At 39.9% G+C, this 22,273-nt stretch overlaps 2 protein-coding genes across 2 annotated transcripts in view; one reads left to right on the top strand and one right to left on the bottom strand.

Moving 5' to 3' along the window:
* LOC134643190 (exostosin-1) overlaps window positions 1-22,273 on the bottom strand; it is a 312,370-nt gene that overhangs the window by 141,163 nt on the left and 148,934 nt on the right. The window lies entirely within an intron of this gene.
* On the top strand, window positions 3,928-5,602 carry LOC134643191 (pteroicidin-alpha-like). The gene is made up of 4 exons (XM_063495459.1): window positions 3,928-3,981; window positions 4,116-4,216; window positions 5,127-5,145; window positions 5,237-5,602. The coding sequence occupies exons 2-4, from the start codon at window positions 4,117-4,119 to the stop codon at window positions 5,388-5,390; spliced, it is 273 nt and encodes a 90-aa protein (XP_063351529.1). The 5' UTR covers window positions 3,928-3,981; window position 4,116; the 3' UTR covers window positions 5,391-5,602.

Raw genomic sequence — 22,273 nt, 5'->3', positions numbered from 1 at the left:
CATCATGGAAGGACAGGCCCCTGCACGGTATGTACCACCGGCAGATAGAGGAGGTGGCTGATATCCAGAAATCCTACCAGTGGCTGGACAAAGCTGGACTGAAAGACAGCACGGAGGCACTAATCATGGCAGCACAGGAACAAGCACTGAGCACAAGATCCATAGAGGCTGGGGTCTATCACACCAGGCAAAACCCCAGGTGCAGGCTGTGTAAAGATGCCCCTGAGACAATCCAGCACATAACAGCAGGGTGGAAGATGCTAGCAGGCAGGGCATACATGGAGCGCCATAACCAAGTGGCCGGCATAGTGTACAGAAACATCTGTGCCGAGTATAACCTGGAAGTTCCGAGGTCAAAATGGGAGACGCCCCCAAAGGTGGTGGAGAATGACCGGGCTAAGATCCTGTGGGACTTCCAGATACAGACGGACAAAATGGTGGTGGCTAACCAACCGGACATAGTGGTGGTGGACAAACAGAAGAAGACAGCCATAGTGATCGATGTAGCGGTTCCCAATGACAGCAACATCAGAAAGAAGGAACACGAGAAGCTGGAGAAATACCAAGGGCTCAGAGAAGAGCTTGAGAGGATGTGGAGGGTGAAGGTAACGGTGGTCCCCGTGGTAATCGGAGCACTAGGTGCGGTGACTCCCAAGCTAGGCGAGTGGCTCCAGCAGATCCCGGGAACAACATCGGAGATCTCTGTCCAGAAGAGCGCAGTCCTGGGAACAGCTAAGATACTGCGCAGGATCCTCAAGCTCCCAGGCCTCTGGTAGAGGACCCGAGCTTGAAGGATAAACCGCCCGCAGGGGCGAGATGGGTGTTTTATACATATATATATATATATATATATATATATATTCACACACACACATACACACATACATATATATATATATATATATATATATATATATATATATATATATATATATATATACAGGGTGGGCCATTTATATGGATACACCGTAATAACATGGGAATGGTTAGTGATATTAAAGTCCTGTTTGTGGCACATTAGTATATGTGAGGGGGCAAACTCCTCAAGATGGGTGGTGACCATGGTGGCCATTTAGAAGTCGGCCATCTTGGATACAACTTTTTTTTAATAGGAAGAGGGCCATGTGACACATCAAACTTATTGGTAATGTCACAAGAAAAACAATGGTGTGCTTGGCTTCAACGTAACTTTATTCTTTCATGAGTTTTTTACAAGTTTCTGACCACTTATAAAATGTGTTCAATGTGCTGCCCATTGTGTTAAATTGTCAATGCAACCCTCTTCTCCCACTCTTCACACACTGATAGCAACACTGCAGGAGAAATGCCAGCACAGGCATCCAGTATCCGTAGTTTCAGGTGCTGCACATCTCGTATCTTCACACCATAGACAATTGCCTTCAGATGACCCCAAAGATAAAAATCTAAGGAGGTCAGATCGGGAGACCTTGGGGGCCATTCAACTGGCCCACGACAACCAATCCACTTTCCAGGAAACTGCTCATCTAGGAATGCTCGGACCTGGCACCCATAATGTGGTGGTGCACCATCTTGCTGGAAAAACTCAGGGAACGTGCCAGTTTCAGTGCATAAAGAGGGAGACACATCATCATGTAGCAATTTCAAATATCCAGTGGCCTTGAGGTTTCCATTGATGAAGAATGGACCCACTATCGTTGTACCCCATATACCACACCAAACCATCACTTTTGTTGTTCCAACAGTCTTGGAGGGATCCATCCAATGTGGGTTAGTGTCAGACCAATAGCGGTGGTTTTGTTTGTTAACTTCACCATTCACATAAAAGTTTGCCTCATCACTGAACAAAATCTTCTGCGTGAACTGAGGGTCCTGTTCCAATTTTTGTTTTGCCCATTCTGCAAATTCTGTGCGCCGATCTGGATCATCCTCGTTGAGATGCTGCAGTAGCTGGAGTTTGTAAGGGTGCCATTTGTGAGTAGCTAATATCCACCGAAGGGATGTTTGACTAATGCCACTCTCCAGTGACATGTGGCGAGCGCTACGCTGTGGGCTCTTGCTGAATGAAGCTAGGACAGCCACTGATGTTTCTTCATTAGTGACAGTTTTCTTGCGTCCACATTTTGGCAAATCCAACACTGAACCAGTTTCACGAAACTTAGCAAGCAGTTTGCTAACTGTAGCATGGGAGATGGGTGGTCTTGTAGGGTGTCTTGCATTGAAATCTGCTGCAATGACCCGGTTACTGCGTTCACCAGATATCAACACAATTTCGATCCGCTCCTTACGTGTTAACCTCGTCGACATGTCAATGGCTGTGAACAAAGAGAAACTTGTAAATAACTCACGAAAGAATAAAGTTACGTTGAAACCAAGCACACCATTGTTTTTCTTGTGACATTACCAATAAGTTTGATGTGTCACATGGCCCTCTTCCTATTGAAAAAACAAAAGTTGTATCCAAGATGGCCAACTTCTAAATGGCCACCATGGTCACCACCCATCTTGAGGAGTTTGCCCCCTCACATATACTAATGTGCCACAAACAGGACTTTAATATCACCAACCATTCCCATGTTATTACGGTGTATCCATATAAATGGCCCACCCTGTATATACATATATAGATAGATATATAGATAGATAGATAGATTTTCCTTACTGAGGAGTTGGCAACACTGGCCACGGGCTGCGACACTTTATACAGCCCTATTTCGCATATGACTATGAAAGGCGTAAGAGGAAGTAGTTTCTTCCAATTTAGATGATCCGAACGATATAGTGTCTTTCCACTGCGTTCCTGTTAATGAAAAACTACAAATTTACCCCAAAGTACTAAAATATCGATATTTTCATATGAGAATCAATTCTAGAACATAAATTACTGGTATCGGAAGAATCGATATTTCAATATCGATCCGCACACCACTACACTTCAGACATAATTTTTCTCCCTTCAGCAGACAAACTTAAATCAAGTGATTGTAACATGTGCATCTGGAACCGATAAGCTGGATTGATAGGCAAGCAGACAAACCATTCCAAATAAGTGAACTATTGAGAACTGAACCTCTCTACGAGAACTAGCTCCTAAATCCTATCATAGTTCTGCCCTTACATGTATGTCAACGGATGGCAAATATGAATTATTACAGACCAAAATGAAAATCTTATGTTTACTGTAGTCATCCTAACTGATTTATGTATACTAGCATTCTAACTGTAGACAGAAAAAATATGGATATTTCAAATGATTATTCAAAAAACTCTTTAATCAGATCACCATCATAAATGGTGTGTGCCACAGCTTCAGTCATTTTATGTGCCTGATTGGCCATGGAATAAAAAAGGAACAGATCTCACCTAGCCGTGAATCGATCTGTCAGTAAGTTTTCCAATTACTTTTGAACTCCTGGAAATCAGGGACTGTGTTTGAAAATGTTGTTAATTCCTGAACAATTATTTAAATTTTTTTTGTCAAATGAAGCTGAAAGTCTCCACTTTATTCCCTTTTTTTAATTCTTGGCAAAATTACCGAAAAATGTAGCATCGTCCCAAAACTAACTCTATGAGCTTTCAAACTCTTTCATGAAGAAACGCTAATAAAAAGTCGGACATTCTTATTGTAAGAAGATGAACATCAATAAATCACTACATTGATGACCTTGGTGTATAAAAGACACGAAGATAACACCACTCTACAATCATACAAAATTGTATCAGAATTCATTCTGAACTTTTCAACCTATTGCGCGCACAGGCAGAAACAATGAAACGCACACACATGCAAACATAACCTCATTGACAGAGATAATTGCTCGTTGTACATTACAAAATACCATGTAATACTCTGCTTTTTCCATCCTGTATTGCACAAGCAACACATAAAGTAATTCAACAACTGGTATATAAAGAGATGCAAACACACAGCGATCATTACTTGTAGGCCTTACACCACTTACTTTCCTTAGACAACAGTTGAATTCCCTCTCAATCAGAAAGGTATGTATTAAATATATCTTTACTTTACTTACAACCTATATAATTAAAAAAACTACTTAAACTTGATAACTCAAAAAGAGCCATTAAATTCAACTTAAATAAAGTAATAGGATTTCTTTGATTCTTATCTCTAGGATGAAGTGCACTATACTGTTCCTTGTGCTGTCGATGGTCGTCCTCATGGCTGAACCTGGGGAAGGCTTTATTTCCCATCTTATCGGTGGACTTTTTCATGGTAATTTTGTTGATATTTAGATTTTTTTTACCCATTATGAGAGGGATTTTTTTTTTTTACAGTAACCCGTTCTCATGATATTCTAACAATCATCATCTTGATAGAAATTGTAGAAAATATATAAATGGAGATGTGTAAATACTGTAATAACATTACAGTGTTTAATGTTAATTTAATGTTTGAGTACTATGTTTACCAGTTTCTTTGCTTGGATTTCCTATGTAAATCATATGTTTAATATATGCATAACCATAAACACATACATATACATTTAAAATTTTAGAAAGAAACACACCAGCGTTTAAGTTTGGACAATAGCATATAGGGGTACTTTCATTATTTTACACGGGAACCTTATGAGGATGAGAACCAATTTCTCTGAAAAAGTGAGGTGTCTGATTTTATTTAAAAACAACAGCTAATGTCAGATTTGGCTGGAGGCTTATGGGCTTAAAAATTTAAAGTTGACCTATAAAATTGTCTAATACTGAAAACATCTTACCCTCTGCCTCATTTATTTTACCTTCGTTTACTTAAAATTAGGAATGCCAGTGATCATTACTTCATCACTATAATACAGTTAAAACAGAAAAATAAGCTAGCTTCCTCAAAGTCTTTTATCAGCAAAAAAATTGGTGGTATCAAATACCATGATCAGAGCTCAATTGTCAAATCTAGATAAAGCTAATTTAGGATAAGTAAGTTGTACACTACAGATACGGTAACAGCATTATACATCCTGCATTACTGTGTTTTATATTATATGAATTATAGTATGGTAAGATGTACACTACAGGCACATTCCCTTTGAATGGTATAATTGCATTGTACATCCTGCATTAATATTATATGTATAATACTGTGTCAAATTCATACTATATTATTTCCATCTCTTTTTTCTTTTATTCAGCTGGCAAGGCTATCCATGGGTAAGAACTTGTGCTTCTACAATTATTGCAAATGCTTGACAACTACTCTTGTTGCATCTGGAGCGAAATTGTCATTTCTCTCTGACCACAGCTGGATACAACGTCGTAGACGAAGAGGGGAACTGGAGGTAGAGCAGGAACTGCAGCAACAACTGCAGCAACTGAAACATCTTCAGCAACAGGAAAAGCTGAACCAACGCTTTAACCGAGAGCAGCTCAAACGAGAGAGAGTTGTTTTTAACTAGACTTCCACCTGAAAGAGAAAGTCTAAAACTCTTTACTGTTGTTGAAAAGAATGCATAACCTAATTAACATAACCACGCGTGGCTTTAAGACATGTGTGAATGATTGAGTACATGATGAGATGATTCAAAGAGACAAATAAGTTGTTTTAAATAAATTCTCAGTAAGGTTAAATATTCTGCATCACTTGTAATGTGTAGAACTGCTTTATTATTTCACCAACCCATTTTAATATAATGCTAAAAAATAAATCTGCATGCACAAAAACATTTGTCCTTAAAGGACACAGTGGTTTGAATTATTGTTGAAGTAATTTGAATGTTTTCTGTGCCCTTATATAGTCATAAATATCTTAACCACTTTCAATACTACAGTATGTTCATTTTAAATGTTTTAAAATTCAGGTTATAGGTCTCTTAAAGTTGTCTGTATTGCAGTGTTTGATATTCCAGGACTGCAAAGTATTGTTAAATCCAAACTTGGTGTCACGTCTTGGTGAGAAGAAAGTAATACAAATAGACAAATAGATAAACTGACAAGAAGGAAAAACTGCAAATAGTTTAGTTTGCATTTGAATTTATGAATGATAAAATAAGAAGTAAATGTACTTATGGGATGTGGATTTTTTTTTTTAGCATTGTGGTGATGTTAGAACATGTGACTCAGGATGCATTTAGGATGTTTTTTTTACTAACTTTATGTCTCTTCCACGATCTTATTTCTCTCATAGGTTACAATTACATTAGAATGACCAATTATGCAAATTAGGCGATGATGTCTTTAGCGACTTCTAGCGACTTTTAGGACAGCCAATAGTGATTTTCCTTACTGAGGAGTTGGCAACACTGTTTACACTATGTCCTGACCTACACGGGTATTTGTTTTTTTTTTGTTTTTTTTTTGCCTGTCCCGTTTGGCTCTTTTGCCATCAGAATTATTGTCTAAAGGCGAAGAAAGATGCCCAACGGATTTACTTCACCAAATGGACCATCCCAGCCTTGCCGTAATGGTCTATTTGATTCACCTTTTATTGTTTATTTTATTTTATTTTCACTTGCTAAATACGGGACAGACTTGACTGGGGAAAAGAAAGGGGAGAAGGAAAGAGGGAAAGAAAAACAGCGGGGAAGAGGGACGGGGATAAAGGGCAAAAAACAAAACCCAACAAAATAAGCAGACAAAAAAGACATATCAATCACCTGGATCACCTGTTGAGAAAGAAAAAAGAGAAAACAAGCAGAAGAAAAAAAAGAGCAACATAATAAACAACATCATTATGATGATCTATGTGAATATAACAGTAAATACTAAATATTAAACATTATTGTGCAGCACGTAAGATCGACAGCGCACAGTGTGCTTTGAGGTAGGAGCCAAAACGGGTGTAGTTTGTGTGTGTGAGCACCCGTGTGTACACCTGTGAGCATGAGCGCGCTTGTATTTTAAAGGTTCCTTCATGTAATGATCTGCTAGAGGGTGTGGGGAGCCACAGCCCCGTCCTCCAGGGCATGAAGCAGGTATGGAGGAGATCAAAACTCCAGACATCCAGAGGCCCCCAGAACACAAGAGACCAAGGAAGACCAACAGGGGGGCAGCCGCGCCACTATCCCAGAAAGAGCTGAGGAGAGCCCCAGATGAGGGGTCACTCAGCAGCCGCGGAGCAGAAGCCAGGGGGGGTTGCAGTGACGTGCCCGTGAGCTCCGCCGGCAGCCAGCTGTGCCTGAGTGACCGAGCCCCAGGCCGAGAGGCTGAGGGCACCCCACCCCCGAAGTGGCCCGAGCGAGCCCCAGGCTCCAGGCCCCGACAAGCAGCCACCAGGAGTGAGCCGGTGTGTACCTGGACGTCCATCCCTGGACACAAAGAACCACCAATGCACCGATGTCTGAGGGCGTCTGCCACTGGCAGGGGAAGTGGTGGGGGGAGATAGGCCTCCATACCTTGGAGGGCCTGAGATATCCCCAGAGAGGTGGCGTCTGATACCCAACCTGACATACAGACACAGACAAACAGGCACACACAGATACAAACATCCATTCCCACCCTCATGCTCTCATATGCAATTACTCAACACTCACCCAACGTGGAGACAAACATAAATAGACACTGTACACACAATCACACTCCCCAAGCATACTCTATACCCCAGGTCTAGGTACCATTGCCCCTGGAGGGGAAAACTGCACCCAGACCCAGGTGGTGTTACCCTTTTCCCTGGGGTGGAGAGAAGCAGACCGCCCCGACTCCGCAGCAGCAGGGAGGCCCCACATTCCATACCCCAATCAGACAGCCAACTCCTCCTCCTAGCCCCCCTGCTCCAACAGGCTGCAGAGAACGGGGGTGTGTGAAGACTCCAAACCTCCCTCCGCCCGCTCATATGTAGTGTTGATGCATGTGTGTTCTAAGGTGCATTTAAAACCCAGGAGGGCATGGAGCTACCTGCCAGAGAGAAGCAGGTAAGCGCATAGCCCCTCCTGATAGCCCTCAATGTATACGTGTATTTAAAATTGAGAGGTGGGCAACGACGCCAGGGGTGAGGTTGTACACCCTGATGGTCTTCTGGATGACGTGTAGCGTGCCCACCCCCAAGGTCCTATATGTTTGTGTTATGAAAGTGTGAGTAATGTGAATGATAAAATTGAGGCACAGGCAGCCAGAAGGGGACAGAGGGGGGGATGCCTCCCCTGCACTCTGGTGACACACCTTTACCCCAAGGCCCTGCATGTGTGGGTGATTGTGGTGGAGCGGGAAGAGGGAGGCAGCTGGAGATGGGGAGGGAAGGAAGGGAGGGGCAAGTGACCCCTCCCTGGGGCCAGCTCCCCCGCTGACCCCAGTAGGTACCCCCATACTCTGCAACCCGCCAGGGAAAGGGGGGCCCTGGCCCATCCGGACAGGGGCATTTTTGAAAATGCAGCTGTTTCTATGCGTTTGGACCTTTCGTCCACACGTAAACGGTTTTTCGAATCGCTGAAAACTGAGATTTTTTAAAACTCCTTTTTTGTGTTGACGTGTGGACGAGGAATACATAGTTTGTCACGCAACGTCAAAGGTATGTGCCTTTTTTCTCGTCACGCTGTGCGCCACGTTATTGTTTACATGAGATGAATTGCAGAATGGCAGATAGAGACAAAATATTGTTACTGTTAATCTTACTATCTTGAGTTTTTACATGCTTACATATACACACGCAGTTACTGTCCCTCCATTTAGAAAGGCAGAGGCTTCATGATGTAATTATCTTACGTGTAGTTGTTTTTTCCTGTGTAATAATATTCAACATTGCTATCAATACATTTTTCAAAAAATGCCTCTCTGTGCAAAATGGGTTTAAAAACATAAACAACAGTGGGATACTGTTTGTCCGTGATTTTAACAAAGTACGGCAGGATCAGCCTGATATTATTTGTATCCCACTGTAACTTTACTGTATAAAGAGCTAACATCTCCAAAATGTCAGGAGTAGTTAGTCATTACAAGAAGTGTTTGTGAACTAAAAATCAAGAATGTGGGATTCTGTTTGTCCGTGATTTGGCGTGCTCACAACCCAGGGAAAACCAATTCTGCAGGTGAAACCTACACTTGTGCACGTGAAGCCAAAGGGAAGATATGGTCAGGGATGCACATAAGTGGTCCGCAGGTGCGCATTCGCTGCCAAAATAAAAGACGCGCACCAGATAAGAAGTTGGACAGACATTTGTTTAGAACTCTTAAAGATGTCGAAGAAGCAAGCTCCTTTACGCAATTACTTTGGTGTTCCTCCACCTCCAAAGAAATGTCAGAAGGAGTCCGAACCGCAAAAGAAGCACGTATTCTCGGAAAAGTGGTTGCAGGAGGTGAGCTGGCTTCAAACAAATGATGAACGCACAGAGATTTGGTACAGAATATGCCGTGAAAATCCCACTCCAGCGGACAAAAACAGTGTCTTTTATATGTACGCAAACGTGCATTGCAACTTCTTATCTGGTGCACATCTTTTATTTTGACAGCGAATGCGCACCTGCGGACCACTTATGTGCACCCCTGGATATGCTTCACCATATTTTCTAGTCTTTGGCTTGGAAGGAAGTTGGTTTGGAAACATATTTGGCGATGCATCATCCCCTGCTTTGCGTTTGTGTGGGAGCCCCGTCAAAAACCTGTCCATTATGCTAGCAGTGTCCAAGCCACCTCTGCAATGGCTCTGCGCCCCCCCCTAGGGGGCGGGCCCCACACTTTGGGAACCTCTGACTTAACGCTAACATTAGTCTGTCATTAGTTGCCCATCAAAAGACCAGAGGTTCATCAACAACGACCATGCACAAATAACTAGCTTATGATTGCCAAACTCCAGCCATTGTAAACAGGCACGTCCAGTCAATGGTTTCAGTATGCTTCAAAAGACAATAGAAAAATGCAGCCACAAAATGGCAGAAATGGATCCGAAAGAAAGAGCTTCTTTATGACATGCTGTTTAAGAGACATGGAGAAAGACTGCTCTAACTGTGGTGGGTTTTAAATTATATCTGTTTATAGGTTTTACTCATCCCTTTCCTTCACTATGAGGTTGTTTGACCATACAACCTCATAGGCAACTTTGCCACTCGCCTTTTGACCACAAAGGGTCCTTGCCACTTGGCGAAAATCTTTGAGCCCCTCTGTTGTACAGGAACCCGGTAATGTTCTTGGGCTTGAAGCAAATTTTCTCATGACATACTAACATTAAGTATAATGCAAAATGAAGAGAATAAATGAGTAAAAATGCAATGTTAAAAGTGTGTGATCAACCTTCCCTCTTTTATCCCTGGCTTATAGTTACTGGTAGCCGCTCCTTGTTGATCAATCATACAATTTTTCTTAAATTACTTAGTCAAACTGGTTGCACAATTTTCACAATAAAAAATTTAATATTTCTTAATTTTCTCAAAGGTTGTACAGCTTCATTGAAACCGATGATGACACACACAAATCACATTGCTCTAGAGTATTAACAATTTGTCATATTTTAAATACAGAAATGCATCTCCTCATTGTCGAGAAAATGTGACATTAGGAATAATTTGCAAATGGATGTTTTCAAGTTTGTCAATTAACAGTTTTATGTGTAATCCACGGCTTCCTTATTTGGTACACCTTTAAAGTACAAAGCTCATAATCCAAAGCATACCATCTCATCTGTCATACTTGGTGGAGGTAATGTTATGATATGAATATGTACGGCTGACCGTGGAAACAGGCCACTGTTCCTTAACATTGCTGTAACACTGACAGAAGGGGCAGAATATTACAATTATTAAGGTCAACCCTGAGGCCGTGAATGACCTAACTTTGGAACCATCAGGATTTACAGAATTTTTTGCGGTGCATTTTCTTCATCAGCAGAGTACATACATTATTCTTTGTACATATGCACTTATTCTCATGTTTTGGTAATGTTTTTTAACTTTTAATGTATAATTTTAGGAGACAATTACCAAAAAATTATCTTTTGGCTGTTTTCCCACAACAATTATTTAAACAGTTCTGTCAATTAAAGCTGAAAGTCTGCACTTCCTTCAGATGTTGAAAACCTGAAAAAAAATGTAGCATTGCCTAAAAACTTATGAAATGAACTTTGTGAGCTTTCACACTCTTTCATAAAGATGCACCAATAAAGAGTGGGATAGATCATAAGATGTTGAAGATCAATAAATCATTACATTGAAGACCTTAGTGTATAAGTAACCGAACTTAACACATTATAAACAGGACCCCAATCTACAACTTCACAAAATTTGATCAGAATTCATTCTGAACTTTTTAACCTATCAAGCTTAGAGGCAGAAAGAATCAAACGCACACACATGCAAACATAACCTACCTCACTGAGAGAGATAATTGCTTGTTGTACATTATGAAATACCATGTAATACTCTGCTTTTTCCATCCCGTATTGCACAAGCAACACATAAAGCGATTCATCAACCGGTATATGAAGTAATGTGCAAACACACAGCGATCATTACTTGTAGGCCTTACACCACTCCTCAGACGACAGTGGAATTCCCTCTCAATCAGAAAGGTTTGTATTAAATATGTCCTTACTTTACTAACAAGCTATATAATTTTAGAAAACTACTTAAAACAAACTTGGTAACTCAAAAAGAGCTATTAATTTCAACTTTAATGAACTAATAGGATTTCTTTGAATCTAATCTCTAGGATGAAGTGCACCATACTGTTCCTTGTGCTGTCGATGGTCGTCCTCATGGCTGAACCTGGGGAAGCCATTTTTCTCCATAATGGTAATTTTGTTGATATTTTTATTTCTTTACTCTTTATCAGAGGATTTATTTATGGTAACCATTTCAGTTGGTATTTTGACAATAATCATTCTGGTAAAAATTGTACAAAATATATAAATGAACATGTGTAATTGCTCCGAACGAATGTGACTGGAGTTTGTTTTAGAACTCGGATTTTATGCTAGTTATGCCTTTTTTTGCTGTTCTTTTCTAAACTAATTCTTTTAAACTGTATTTATTCTCTTTAAACTGTATTGCTTATTGCACTGTATAGGCTGGTGAGAAACAGCATTTCGTTTCAGGCTGGGTAACATCATACGAAATGACAATAAACTTCTTGAGTCTTTAGTCCGTAATAACATTTCAGTGTTTAATGTTAATTTAACGTTTGATTACTATTTGTTACCAGTGTCTTTTTGGGATTTCCTATGTAAATCATAGGTTTACTATACCAGCGGTCCCTAAGCCCCAGGTGATGGATCGGCACCGGTCCGTGAGTCGTTTGGTACCGGGCCGCGAGAGTTGAGGCTCGGGTGTAAAATTGATGGTTTTCAGGGTTTTGTATCAGGTTTTTATCATTTTTTTAAAAAAAAAATCGTTTTTATCGTTAACTCTGTTTCCCTCAGTCTTTTCACGTGTTTTATGAATAAATCTTCTTTTTTTGGTACCGGTACTGGTTTCATTTTATTGTATTTATGCGCGACACCTTAAAGGCCGGTCGGTGAAAATATGGTCGGACATAAACCGGTCCAACTATTGTAAAAAAAAGGTTGGGGACCACTGTACTATACACATATCCGATTATTTTTTCTAATATTGTAAGTATCTTAACCCCTGCCTTATTCATTTCACCTCTGTTTACTTAAAATTAGGAATGTCAGTGATTTATGGAATTGCAACACTTTATCACTGTAGCACAGATACTAATAGCTAGCTTCCTCAAAGTCAGTTATTAGCAAAGAATAGGTCTTACATTTGGTCGTGGTATCAAATACCTGTAGACAAAGGTCATTTAGAATATGTGAGATGCACACTACACACACATTCGCCTTGAAAGCTATAATTGCATTGTACATACTTAATTCCTATTATATTATTTTTAATATAATAAGTGGAATTCAGACTAGAGTATTTTCTTCTCTTTTATTCAGGTAACAAGGCTATGCCCTTTAGGCCCTATGGGTAAGAACTTGTGCTTCTACTATTATTGCAAATGCTTGACAACGACATGTGCTGCATGTGGAGCTAAACTTTAATTTCTCTCTGACCACAGATACATAGACCGTAGACGAAGAGGGGAACAGCAGCTAGAGCAGGAACTGCAGCAGCAACTGGAACAACTTCAGAAACAGGAGAATCTGAACCAACGCTTTAACCGAGAGCAGCTCAAAAGAGAGAGAGTTGCTTTTAACTAGACTTCCACCTGAAAGAGAAAGTCTAAAACTCTTTAGACTAGTTGAAAAGAATGCTTTCTGCGCCTCTGAAAAACATAAACTAATTAACATGACCTGCTATGGCTTTAAAATGTGTCTGAATGATTGATGACATGATGCAACACTTGTAATGTGTAGAACTACTTTACTGTTTCAGCAACACATTTTAATATAATGCTAAAGCATCCATCCATCCATTCGCTTCCCCTTATCCTTTTCAGGGTTGCGGGGGGCGCTGGAGCTGTCATAGGGCGAGAGGCAGGGTACACCCCGGACAGGTTGCCAGTCTGTCGCAGGGCTAGCACACAGAGACAGACAACCATTCGCGCTCACATTCACCCCCGCATTCACACTTAATAATGCTAAAGCAAAAAATAAATTTGCATGCACAAAAACATTTGTCCCTTGTCTAATTTAAAGGATACATGTGTTTGAATAAATATTGAAGTAATTTGAATGGTTGCTCTGACCTTCATGCAGTCATAGGCTGTATTTTAAAAAAAATTATGCTATGAACATTTTGAGATGTTTCTGTGGTGGGTGAGAGGAGTGGAAAAGCGGGTTCAGGGTGTGGTCTCACAGCAAGGTTTTGTAAAACCACTTGATCTGGCTCTTTGCTGGTGCTGATGATGCTCCCCCCAAAAACCCAAAGCCTTCCTGGAGGTGTCACAGGCGACTGCGGAGGAATGGACTCTGTCTGCTCCCGCTGAATGAGAGGCTCAGTGCCGCCACACCTGGGCAGCACTCGTGATGACACCCTATGCTCAGCCTTTGACCAGGTGATAAGAATTGAGGTCAGATGGTCTGCCCTGAAGCAGCGCTGACATTTCCTCATTTTGTTTTGATTAGGGACAGATTGTATCGTGCCGTGACACACCCAGTTTTTGATGCCTAGAAGAAATTATTTTCCAGGCGGCTCATTACAACCCAATGGCCGGTAACATGGGTATGACAAAACCCCATGTGACTGGCATGACTGTGTGTTCACGGCCCTACATGTTACCTGAGCATAAGAGGCAAATTGTTCAGAGGGAATTGGCCAAAATGCTGAAAACAGGAGTAACAGAAGAGTCACTCAGCGCTTGGTGTAGCCCCATAGTTTTGGTTTTGAAAAGAGACGGGTCTATACCGGTGATGGGAATAACGGCGTTACAAGTAACAGCGTTACTTTTTTCAGTAACGAGTAATCTAACTAATTACTACTTCTGTCATTACAATGCTGTTACCGTCACTAACAAGAAAATGCGGTGCGGTCACGTTACTATTTGTCAACAACCAGACGGTTGAAGCTGTCTTCAGCTTACCGCATCAGTTGTACGGAAGTAGCCGTCTATGTAAGTAATCTGGGCGCTACAGCTTTAAGCAGCTGCGCGCGCTCCCGTGGACGGCAATCACTTTCTGCCCGACGATCACTTTTTGGTACAACACCTGGAGCTCAGGGGGCAAAACAATCGCATGAGTGCTGCTGTTTGACTGAGGTAGAATATAGTAGTCGGGGTAAACCAATCACATGACCACTCAGGGCTCTAGAGTGCGACCAATTTGGTCGCAAATGCGACCAAATTTTTCAGTGGTGCGACTAAAAAAAATATTTGGTCGCACCGGTGCGACCAACTGTTCGGGTAACAAAAAAAAAAATCTCTGCAACTCTCCGTGCGGTCAACAACAGACACACATTATGCCCCTATCGTGGACTAAACCAATCAGAGATAGTCAGGGGCGGGACCTCTCTGATTGGCCGTGGTCCAGTTGAAAGTGCAGGTGGAAGAGAGAGGTGAGTAGCTTGAATAAAGCGATGTCGATTCATTAATGGATTCCACACAAAGACGTAAACACAGAGCGAGCCGACGCATCAGAATCAGCTTTGTCTTTCTCGGCTTTCTCACCCGACGGCCCGAACACGGACACGCTGTCGGAGCTCACCGAGCCCACCGTCCGCGCTGTGTTTACATCTTTTTGCGCTGATTCTGAGCTGCAGGTTTTGTCTCTCCAACCAAAATTCGCCGAGCCAGCAGCAAAAGAAGCAGCAAACTACGCTTCACATTTGATCAATGTCGTCATGAATTCCCTCTGAGTTTTGCTGTTTTGCTTCCACCACGATAAAATCACACTTCATGCACAGCTCTCTCTCTCTCTCTGTCTGTATTTCAAGAACAGTTTCCCGTCTCAAATCTCTGTTTTCTGCATTATTCATTCACTTATTACCCACCAGTCTACCGTTGTTTACAGCGCTGTCGGCCGCTGTCTTTTTCTTTTCTTTTTTTTTCACTTAAATGACCTCGGACAAGAAAGCCTAATTTCTGCTGTTCAATACTGAAGAAATTTAAACTTATTAAAATTGTGCAAAATTACAGAATATTGCAGAATATTTTAAGGTTATCTGCTATTAAAGGTCAGGTCAGAAAAATCTCCTTCATGTTTTTCTGTGTTTTATTCTCAGTTACTTTGACACAAAGGCATCTGCTGTGAGGTTCACAATTCTGATGAAGTCTCACATGTATCAGTACTGATAAATAATCAGAATTATAATATTTCTGACTGTCTGAGGAAAATTGAATCGAATGGATTATAGAAATCAGTGATGATACCCAGCCCTAGTGAGCAGCCTAGGCCTGACAGAAGTGGATGTAGCTGTAATAAGAAAAGAACTATTGATAACTTTTCTGTTAAGTTAAGGCCTGATCCGTCTGAAATTCATAGGCAGTGCTCTGACACGGTGCCATCAATCTTTGAATGCTGAAAAACCACAGTGTATCCAGAAAACACACTATATGCTGCAATAAATTCACTGCCCAAGTGTCCCCTCTCCCCACTGCCTTTCGGCAGCATGCAACAGTAAACAGGTCGTCAGAGGAGCCAAGATGATGATTAAGTTTAACATTTTCTACAATATTGACAAAGTATTTTAAGCACAATATTGTTAGTTAATAATTTAGAAATTAATATTGTCTGTATGGACTGCAACTTCCCCCTCCCAAAAAAGTGCACATGTAAAACTGCGGTGTTAAGTGATGCGGTTGAAAAATTTGAGTGCGCCTAACTTTTGTGCCGGTGCGCCTAACTTTTTAAAGTTAGGCGTACCGGTGCGCCCATGGCAAAAAGTTAGTCTAGAGCCCTGCCACTTCAAGATGACAAAGCAACAAGGTGATATATACCAGTTTTTAAATTGTGTTGATAAGCCACGTAAAACTAGAGCTTACAAAAAAAAAACAAAAAACCTGCCTTTTCGTGTTGGTGGAAAAATGCACCATGTCGACCAATCAAAAAAGATATGGCAACAGGACATTTGGTTGTTTAGGAAGAGGGGGAAGTTTGACCGCGAGAGAGAGAGAGAGAGAGAGAGAAAGACAGCAGAAAAAGAGAAAGAGCGAGTTTTGAAATGTGAGAGATTTGTGATGTTTAGAGTGTTTCGAGTGTGTAGTTAATGTGTTGTCTTGTGTAGTTAGTGTGTAGTGTTGTGGATAGTTTTGTGTTGTGTGTCAGAACAATGCTGTCTCCAGGTAGAAAACAGGAGCAGTGATAAACCTGCTGTCAGACCTGGCGGTATCAGGCCGTGATGGTCTCCTTTATAGTGGACAGAAATATTTGGAGTGGCACAAGTAATTTGTGTGGCATCTTATTGAATGCAGAACACCTGACTGTTATGTAAGTAGTTTGAAATGGGTATTTAAAAAAGGGGTAAAAGGTAAATGGCTGCAAATAACTTTGTTGTTTGCAAAACTTGTGCATATGATTTTAAAATTGACAATTTATATTTGCATTTAAAGTTATGAAATATGATTCAATAATACATGTTTGTGGTTGTTACAGTAAAAAATATAACTTTTTCTACTCTGATTTTATGTTTTTTGTCTGATTTTAGATCAATTGTGTTAATACAGTATGTCAAAATGAAAACATAACTGTAAATTCAGACACGTGAGGTTGTGCTGAAAAGAATGAGACCAAACAAGCAAAGTAAATCGTTTTTAAAGGTGAAACGTAGAGGGAAAATCAAAAGTAGTTAAAATGGCCAGTTATACCCTGGAAAAAATGTTAAACTTTTTTTTTTTTAAAGTAACGCAGTATTTACTTTTCAAGTAATTAATTACTTTTAGAATCTTGTAACTCAGTTACTAACTCAGGTACTTTTTTGAAGAAGTAACTAGTAACTATAATTAATTACTTTTTCAAAGTAACTTGCCCAACACTGGTCTATACGGTTCTGTGTCGACTATCGCAAGATGAATTGTTGTGTCACAAGTGTCACAGTTTGATGCTTATCCCATGCCCCGGGTCGACGAGCTCCTGTACCGGTTAGGCACTGCTACATTGGTTTTAACCAAGGGCTACTAGCAGATCCCCCTGTCTGCATAGCCCAAGGAAAAAACTGGCCTTCTCCACTCCGTACAGTTTGTACCAATTCGTCACAGTTCCATCAGCTTGTTTGGAGCCCCGCCACTTTCCAGACGCTCATTGACTGGTACTGTGTCCGAACGCTGCATATGCTGCTGTCTACCTGGACGATGTCATCATCCATAGTAACACCTGGGCGGAGTATGTGCAGCGGGTGGCCGCTGTCTTGGAGTCCCTGAGGAAGGTGGGGCTCAAGGCCAACCTGAAGAAGTGTGAGGTTGGACGGAGGGAGGTACAGTATCTGGGGTACCACTTGGGGGGTGGGCAGGTAAGTTCACAGATGAACAAAACAGCAGCCATCGCATCCTGTCCATGTCCGAAGACGAAAACGGAGGTGACGCGGTTCTTGAGGCTCAAGCTGTAAGTTCAGTTATTCAATCACAAGCAATGAAAAACAGAAATACAGGCCTACACCGTTTTCAAAAAGCATGCAAAAATACAGTATATTACTAAAAAAAATCATAGGTAAATTAAAGGCTGGAGCGCTGAACAACATACTTAACTGCCAATATCTACAGGAGTTTAAAGAGTATTAGCAACATATCATAGCCATTTATGAGTTATTGAAAACGTCTTCAGTTTTCATTCCAGTTCCTTTATATCTTTCTCTAAGCTGGTTAGAAATCTGGAGTTTACCCATCAAAGACCTGAGGTTCATTGACAACGACCATGCACAAATAACTAGAATAACCTTGGCAAACTCATGCCATTGTAAACTGGAAACAGGCACACCCAATCAGTGGCTTAAGTATGCTTTGAGAGACAAAAAAAAATGCAGCCACAAGATGGCAGAAATTTAAAGGATGAATCCAAACAAGTAAGCCACTTGGGCAGGGGAGAGATCACTACTTTGGTAGGTTTTAATTGATACTCGTTTTTAGGTTTCACTTGATAAAAACCATATTCTATGTTTTATACTGTATAATTGTGTGTTTGTGTGTGTGTATGTGTGTGAAAAGTGCTTTGAATGCTCAGCAAGAATAGATAAATTTATGTTACATAAATACCATCCCATTTAGTTCTTTCTTCAACCAAATCAGAAAAAGGCTCTGAAAATGCTTCATTCTGATGGCTCAAGGAAGAAACACTGCCCTAATAAAAACATGTCATTATTTTCTTGGAAGATTACCGAGAGGGACTAGAAGAGCTCCTAAAAGATTGTCTTGATTTTAAAAAATCTCTTTCTGCAGCTCATATGTAAAAACCTTTCACAAAGCAAAAATGCCTAATAACAACACAACATAGTAACTGGTGAATTTAATAGGTTGGGTTTAAGAACACTGACTGTGAAATAAACTTAGATAACTGGCATGACAAGAAACAACTCTGCAGTGAAGCTGCTGTGTTAAAGACAAAATGGCGAAAATGCAACAACAGTAATGGAGGGGAAAAAAGCAGTGGAAAAATACTAGTGCTTGAATAAGAAAAAGAAAAACAAACTTATTAGGTTAAATACTACATGAAGTATAATGAACAATGAATTTAGTCAACATGCAATGTTGAAAGTGTGTTACGAAGTTCGCTGGTCGTTGCATGACATATCTTCAGCTTACCGTTACTGGTAGCAGATCCTTATTGATAAAAGGGTATCCACAGACATGACAAAGCATCATAAGCACATTTTTTCTAAAATTAAAGCAAATTCTTAAAGTGGTCAACATTGGGTAAGAGAAATTAATATTTCACAAAAGACAAATGAAAAAAATTTAATGTTTAAAGTTGAATTAAATAGCATTTGTTCGTTTTTTTTTTCTTCCACAAAGTATGTCAACATGTTTTTATGTTAGTTCATAGTTATGTTAAATTATACTAATAAGAAAGCAAATCTTTTAAGACATTTAATGCCAAACATTAATGACACGTCAGTGACCTAACTGAGATAACTGTCTTAATTGTTTTTTTCCTTACCTGTCAAAAACAAGATTTGCTTTAGTTCCTTCTATATAATATTAATATTTTTTATATAATATTTTATATCATATCACACAATATATACCACAATATTTACCACTTCGTTATACACATCATGAATACAGAAACTTTCATTTCTTATTTTAATGGTTTGTTTAGTTTTTTTGATAAACAGACACTTGTTATTAACTTCCTGCAGTGTCTATTTTGAAATAAGGCTGTAACATGACAAATGTGGAACAAGTGAAATGCTCTGAATACTTTCCAGATGCACTGTACATTTTAGTCACGTAATTATGATAAAAGATCTCAATTTTAACAATTAGCAGTTTTACAGAAGCATATATCAATCTCAACAATGCCTATAATAATATATCTTATAATTTAAAAACCAATTTAAGGTGCTAAGAACCAGTAATGCCAAAAACTGTTTTTGATAGTGTTACATGATAGTGTGTGCGTTTCTATATCAATATGCTCTGACTGCATTAGGAGTGTGGCTGAAATCAGTATCTTTGATCAATAAAATTTTTCAGCTCAATTTAATTTTGACAAGATACCCAACCGTACTAGTTGAAATAAAGCCCTAAACCATGACAGATGCTGGACCTTCGCACAGGATTATAATATGAGGAAGACACGCCAACACAATGCGGATGTTGTTCTGTCACAAAATGTTTTCTTCACAGTTGTTTCACAACAATTTTCAGATGAAAAAATTAAATACTTCATTTTTTCAAAACTTGCAGCTTCATTAAATTCTTTTGATAACTGCTCAGGAACACAAATCTTATTGCTCTACAGTTTTAGTATTAATATAAGTTTATTCTGTTTTCATTAAGTTTAATAATGAATTAGTATTAATGCATTCATTTTAAGTACAGAAATGTATCTGTTCAATGTAAATAAAATGTGACATTACCAGTCATTTTGGAAACATATGTTTTCCTGTTGTTTAGTTGGTCTATTAATAGTTTATTGTGTACTCCATGGACACTTTATTATGTACACATTGAAAGCTCCAGGTTAGAGCCTCTCCAAAGTTTTAGCATGGACACTAAAGATGGGAAGAAAAAAAATTAGAGTAAGACAGGAATACCTCAAGATCCAAAGAATTCCACCTCATCTTTCAAACATGGTGAAGGTAATGTTATGGCATGGGCAGTGGAAACAGGCCACTATTCTCTATTAATGATGCAACTGCAACAGAAATGGTAGGATGACTCTTAGATATACAAGGCTATAATCTTTGCTCAGATTAAGCCAATGGCTGCAAAACTGATGCGACAGAGCTTGTAAATGGATCGGACGCACTGCATTTTGGGCGTACTGCTAAAGCAACTCCAGTGTTTCTCAAGGCAAAGACATGACCACATCAATACCTGATCATAAACCTGTAGAGCATGCTTTTAAATTAATAAATACAAACAAGCAACAAGTGAAGTGTCCCTAGCAGAGTATGTCAAAACTTTCAGATAACAGACAAAAGCACCTAAAAATTTCTGACTTTCTGAACGTTACAGAATAATAAACTCTTTATTGATGAACATTCTTCTGATAGACCAGGATGATTTACTGAGCGATTACTTTTGCTCTGATTTCCATTTTTTCCTCTGGGTACAGAGAGAAACGTTTCTCTCTGTACCCAGAGACAATGCTTTAGCATTGTTTGTTGCTAGCGTTAACAAATGGAAAATGGCTTAATTTTGTAAACTGTAAACATATTTTGTAAATATACAAATAAGCCTGCAATAGCAAAAATAATACTCAAATTGAAATTGGACAGTACCCCTAGAATTGTTTTCACATGCAAACAACGGGGGGAAAAAAAGGTCTTAGGACATCATGTCTAGCCGAACCACTTTGCCACAGAATAAACATTCCACAAATTTTAAATTTAGAGAAGTAGCTTGAAAAGTACTGATTAGATCAACATGTTTTCGGTTGTTGCAAAATGGAATGCAGTGGGCAAAATTACAACATAATAATCTGGGTACTCCTTTGCCGTTACATCCACATTCCTGCCCTTTAAAAGAGACAGGTAGGCTCAGAGACTCACATCAGACGTAGATCTCAGTCTCTTCACTTGACTATACTTTAAGGTCTCTGACGCTTAATCTGCTGAAAGGTGAGTAGGCTAGTAGCACACTATTTTTATTTATAAATACAAAGTCGTAACAATGAATATGACTGAATGAATAAATTAATTTATTTGATTCTAGAAATGACTACTGTGATATCTTTTTTGCGTTTCAGAATGAAGTCTGCCATAATCTTTCTTGTATTTACACTGGTCCTCTTCATGGCTGATCCTGCAGAACTTCAACCTCATAACTTTCAAGGAAAGCAAGTTTCTGGTAAGTTAGAGCTGTATCATTATAGCAAAACTCGAATCACACAATCATTAAGGTCAAAACTGAGGCCGTGAAAGATCAAACTTTCAAAACATCAAACTTTTACTGAACTTTATTATCCTTTTGTAGTGTGTTCTGAAACTTTATATATAACTAATGAAAAAAGAATAGAAAAAAGATTGAGTGATCGTGGGGCGATCGTGGCTCAAGAGTTGGGAGTTTGCCTTGTAATTGGAAGGTTGCTGGTTCGAGCCCCGGCTTGGACAGTCTCGGTCGTTGTGTCCTTGGGCAAGACACTTCACCCGTTGCCTACTGGTGGTAGTCAGAGGGCCCGGTGGCGCCAGTGTCCGGCAGCCTCGCCTCTGTCAGTGCGCCCCAGGGTGGCTGTGGCTACAATGTAGCTTGCCATCACCAGTGTGTGAATGGGTGGATGACTGGTTGTGTAAAGCGCTTTGGGGTCCTTAGGGACTAGTAAAGCGCTATACAAATACAGGCCATTTACCATTTACCATCGGGAGGTATAGGGTGGTCCCGT

Source organism: Pelmatolapia mariae, linkage group LG15, assembly GCF_036321145.2.
Source record: "Pelmatolapia mariae isolate MD_Pm_ZW linkage group LG15, Pm_UMD_F_2, whole genome shotgun sequence".
NCBI classification, from domain to species: domain Eukaryota; kingdom Metazoa; phylum Chordata; class Actinopteri; order Cichliformes; family Cichlidae; genus Pelmatolapia; species Pelmatolapia mariae.
Note: the sequence above shows the minus strand (reverse complement) of the source record. Positions and strands in the feature narration are given on the sequence as shown.

What these genes read in the sequence shown, in the direction of transcription:
- LOC134643191 (XM_063495459.1), top strand. Translation starts at nt 4,117, where the DNA reads ATGAAGTGCACTATACTGTTCCTTGTGCTGTCGATGGTCGTCCTCATG.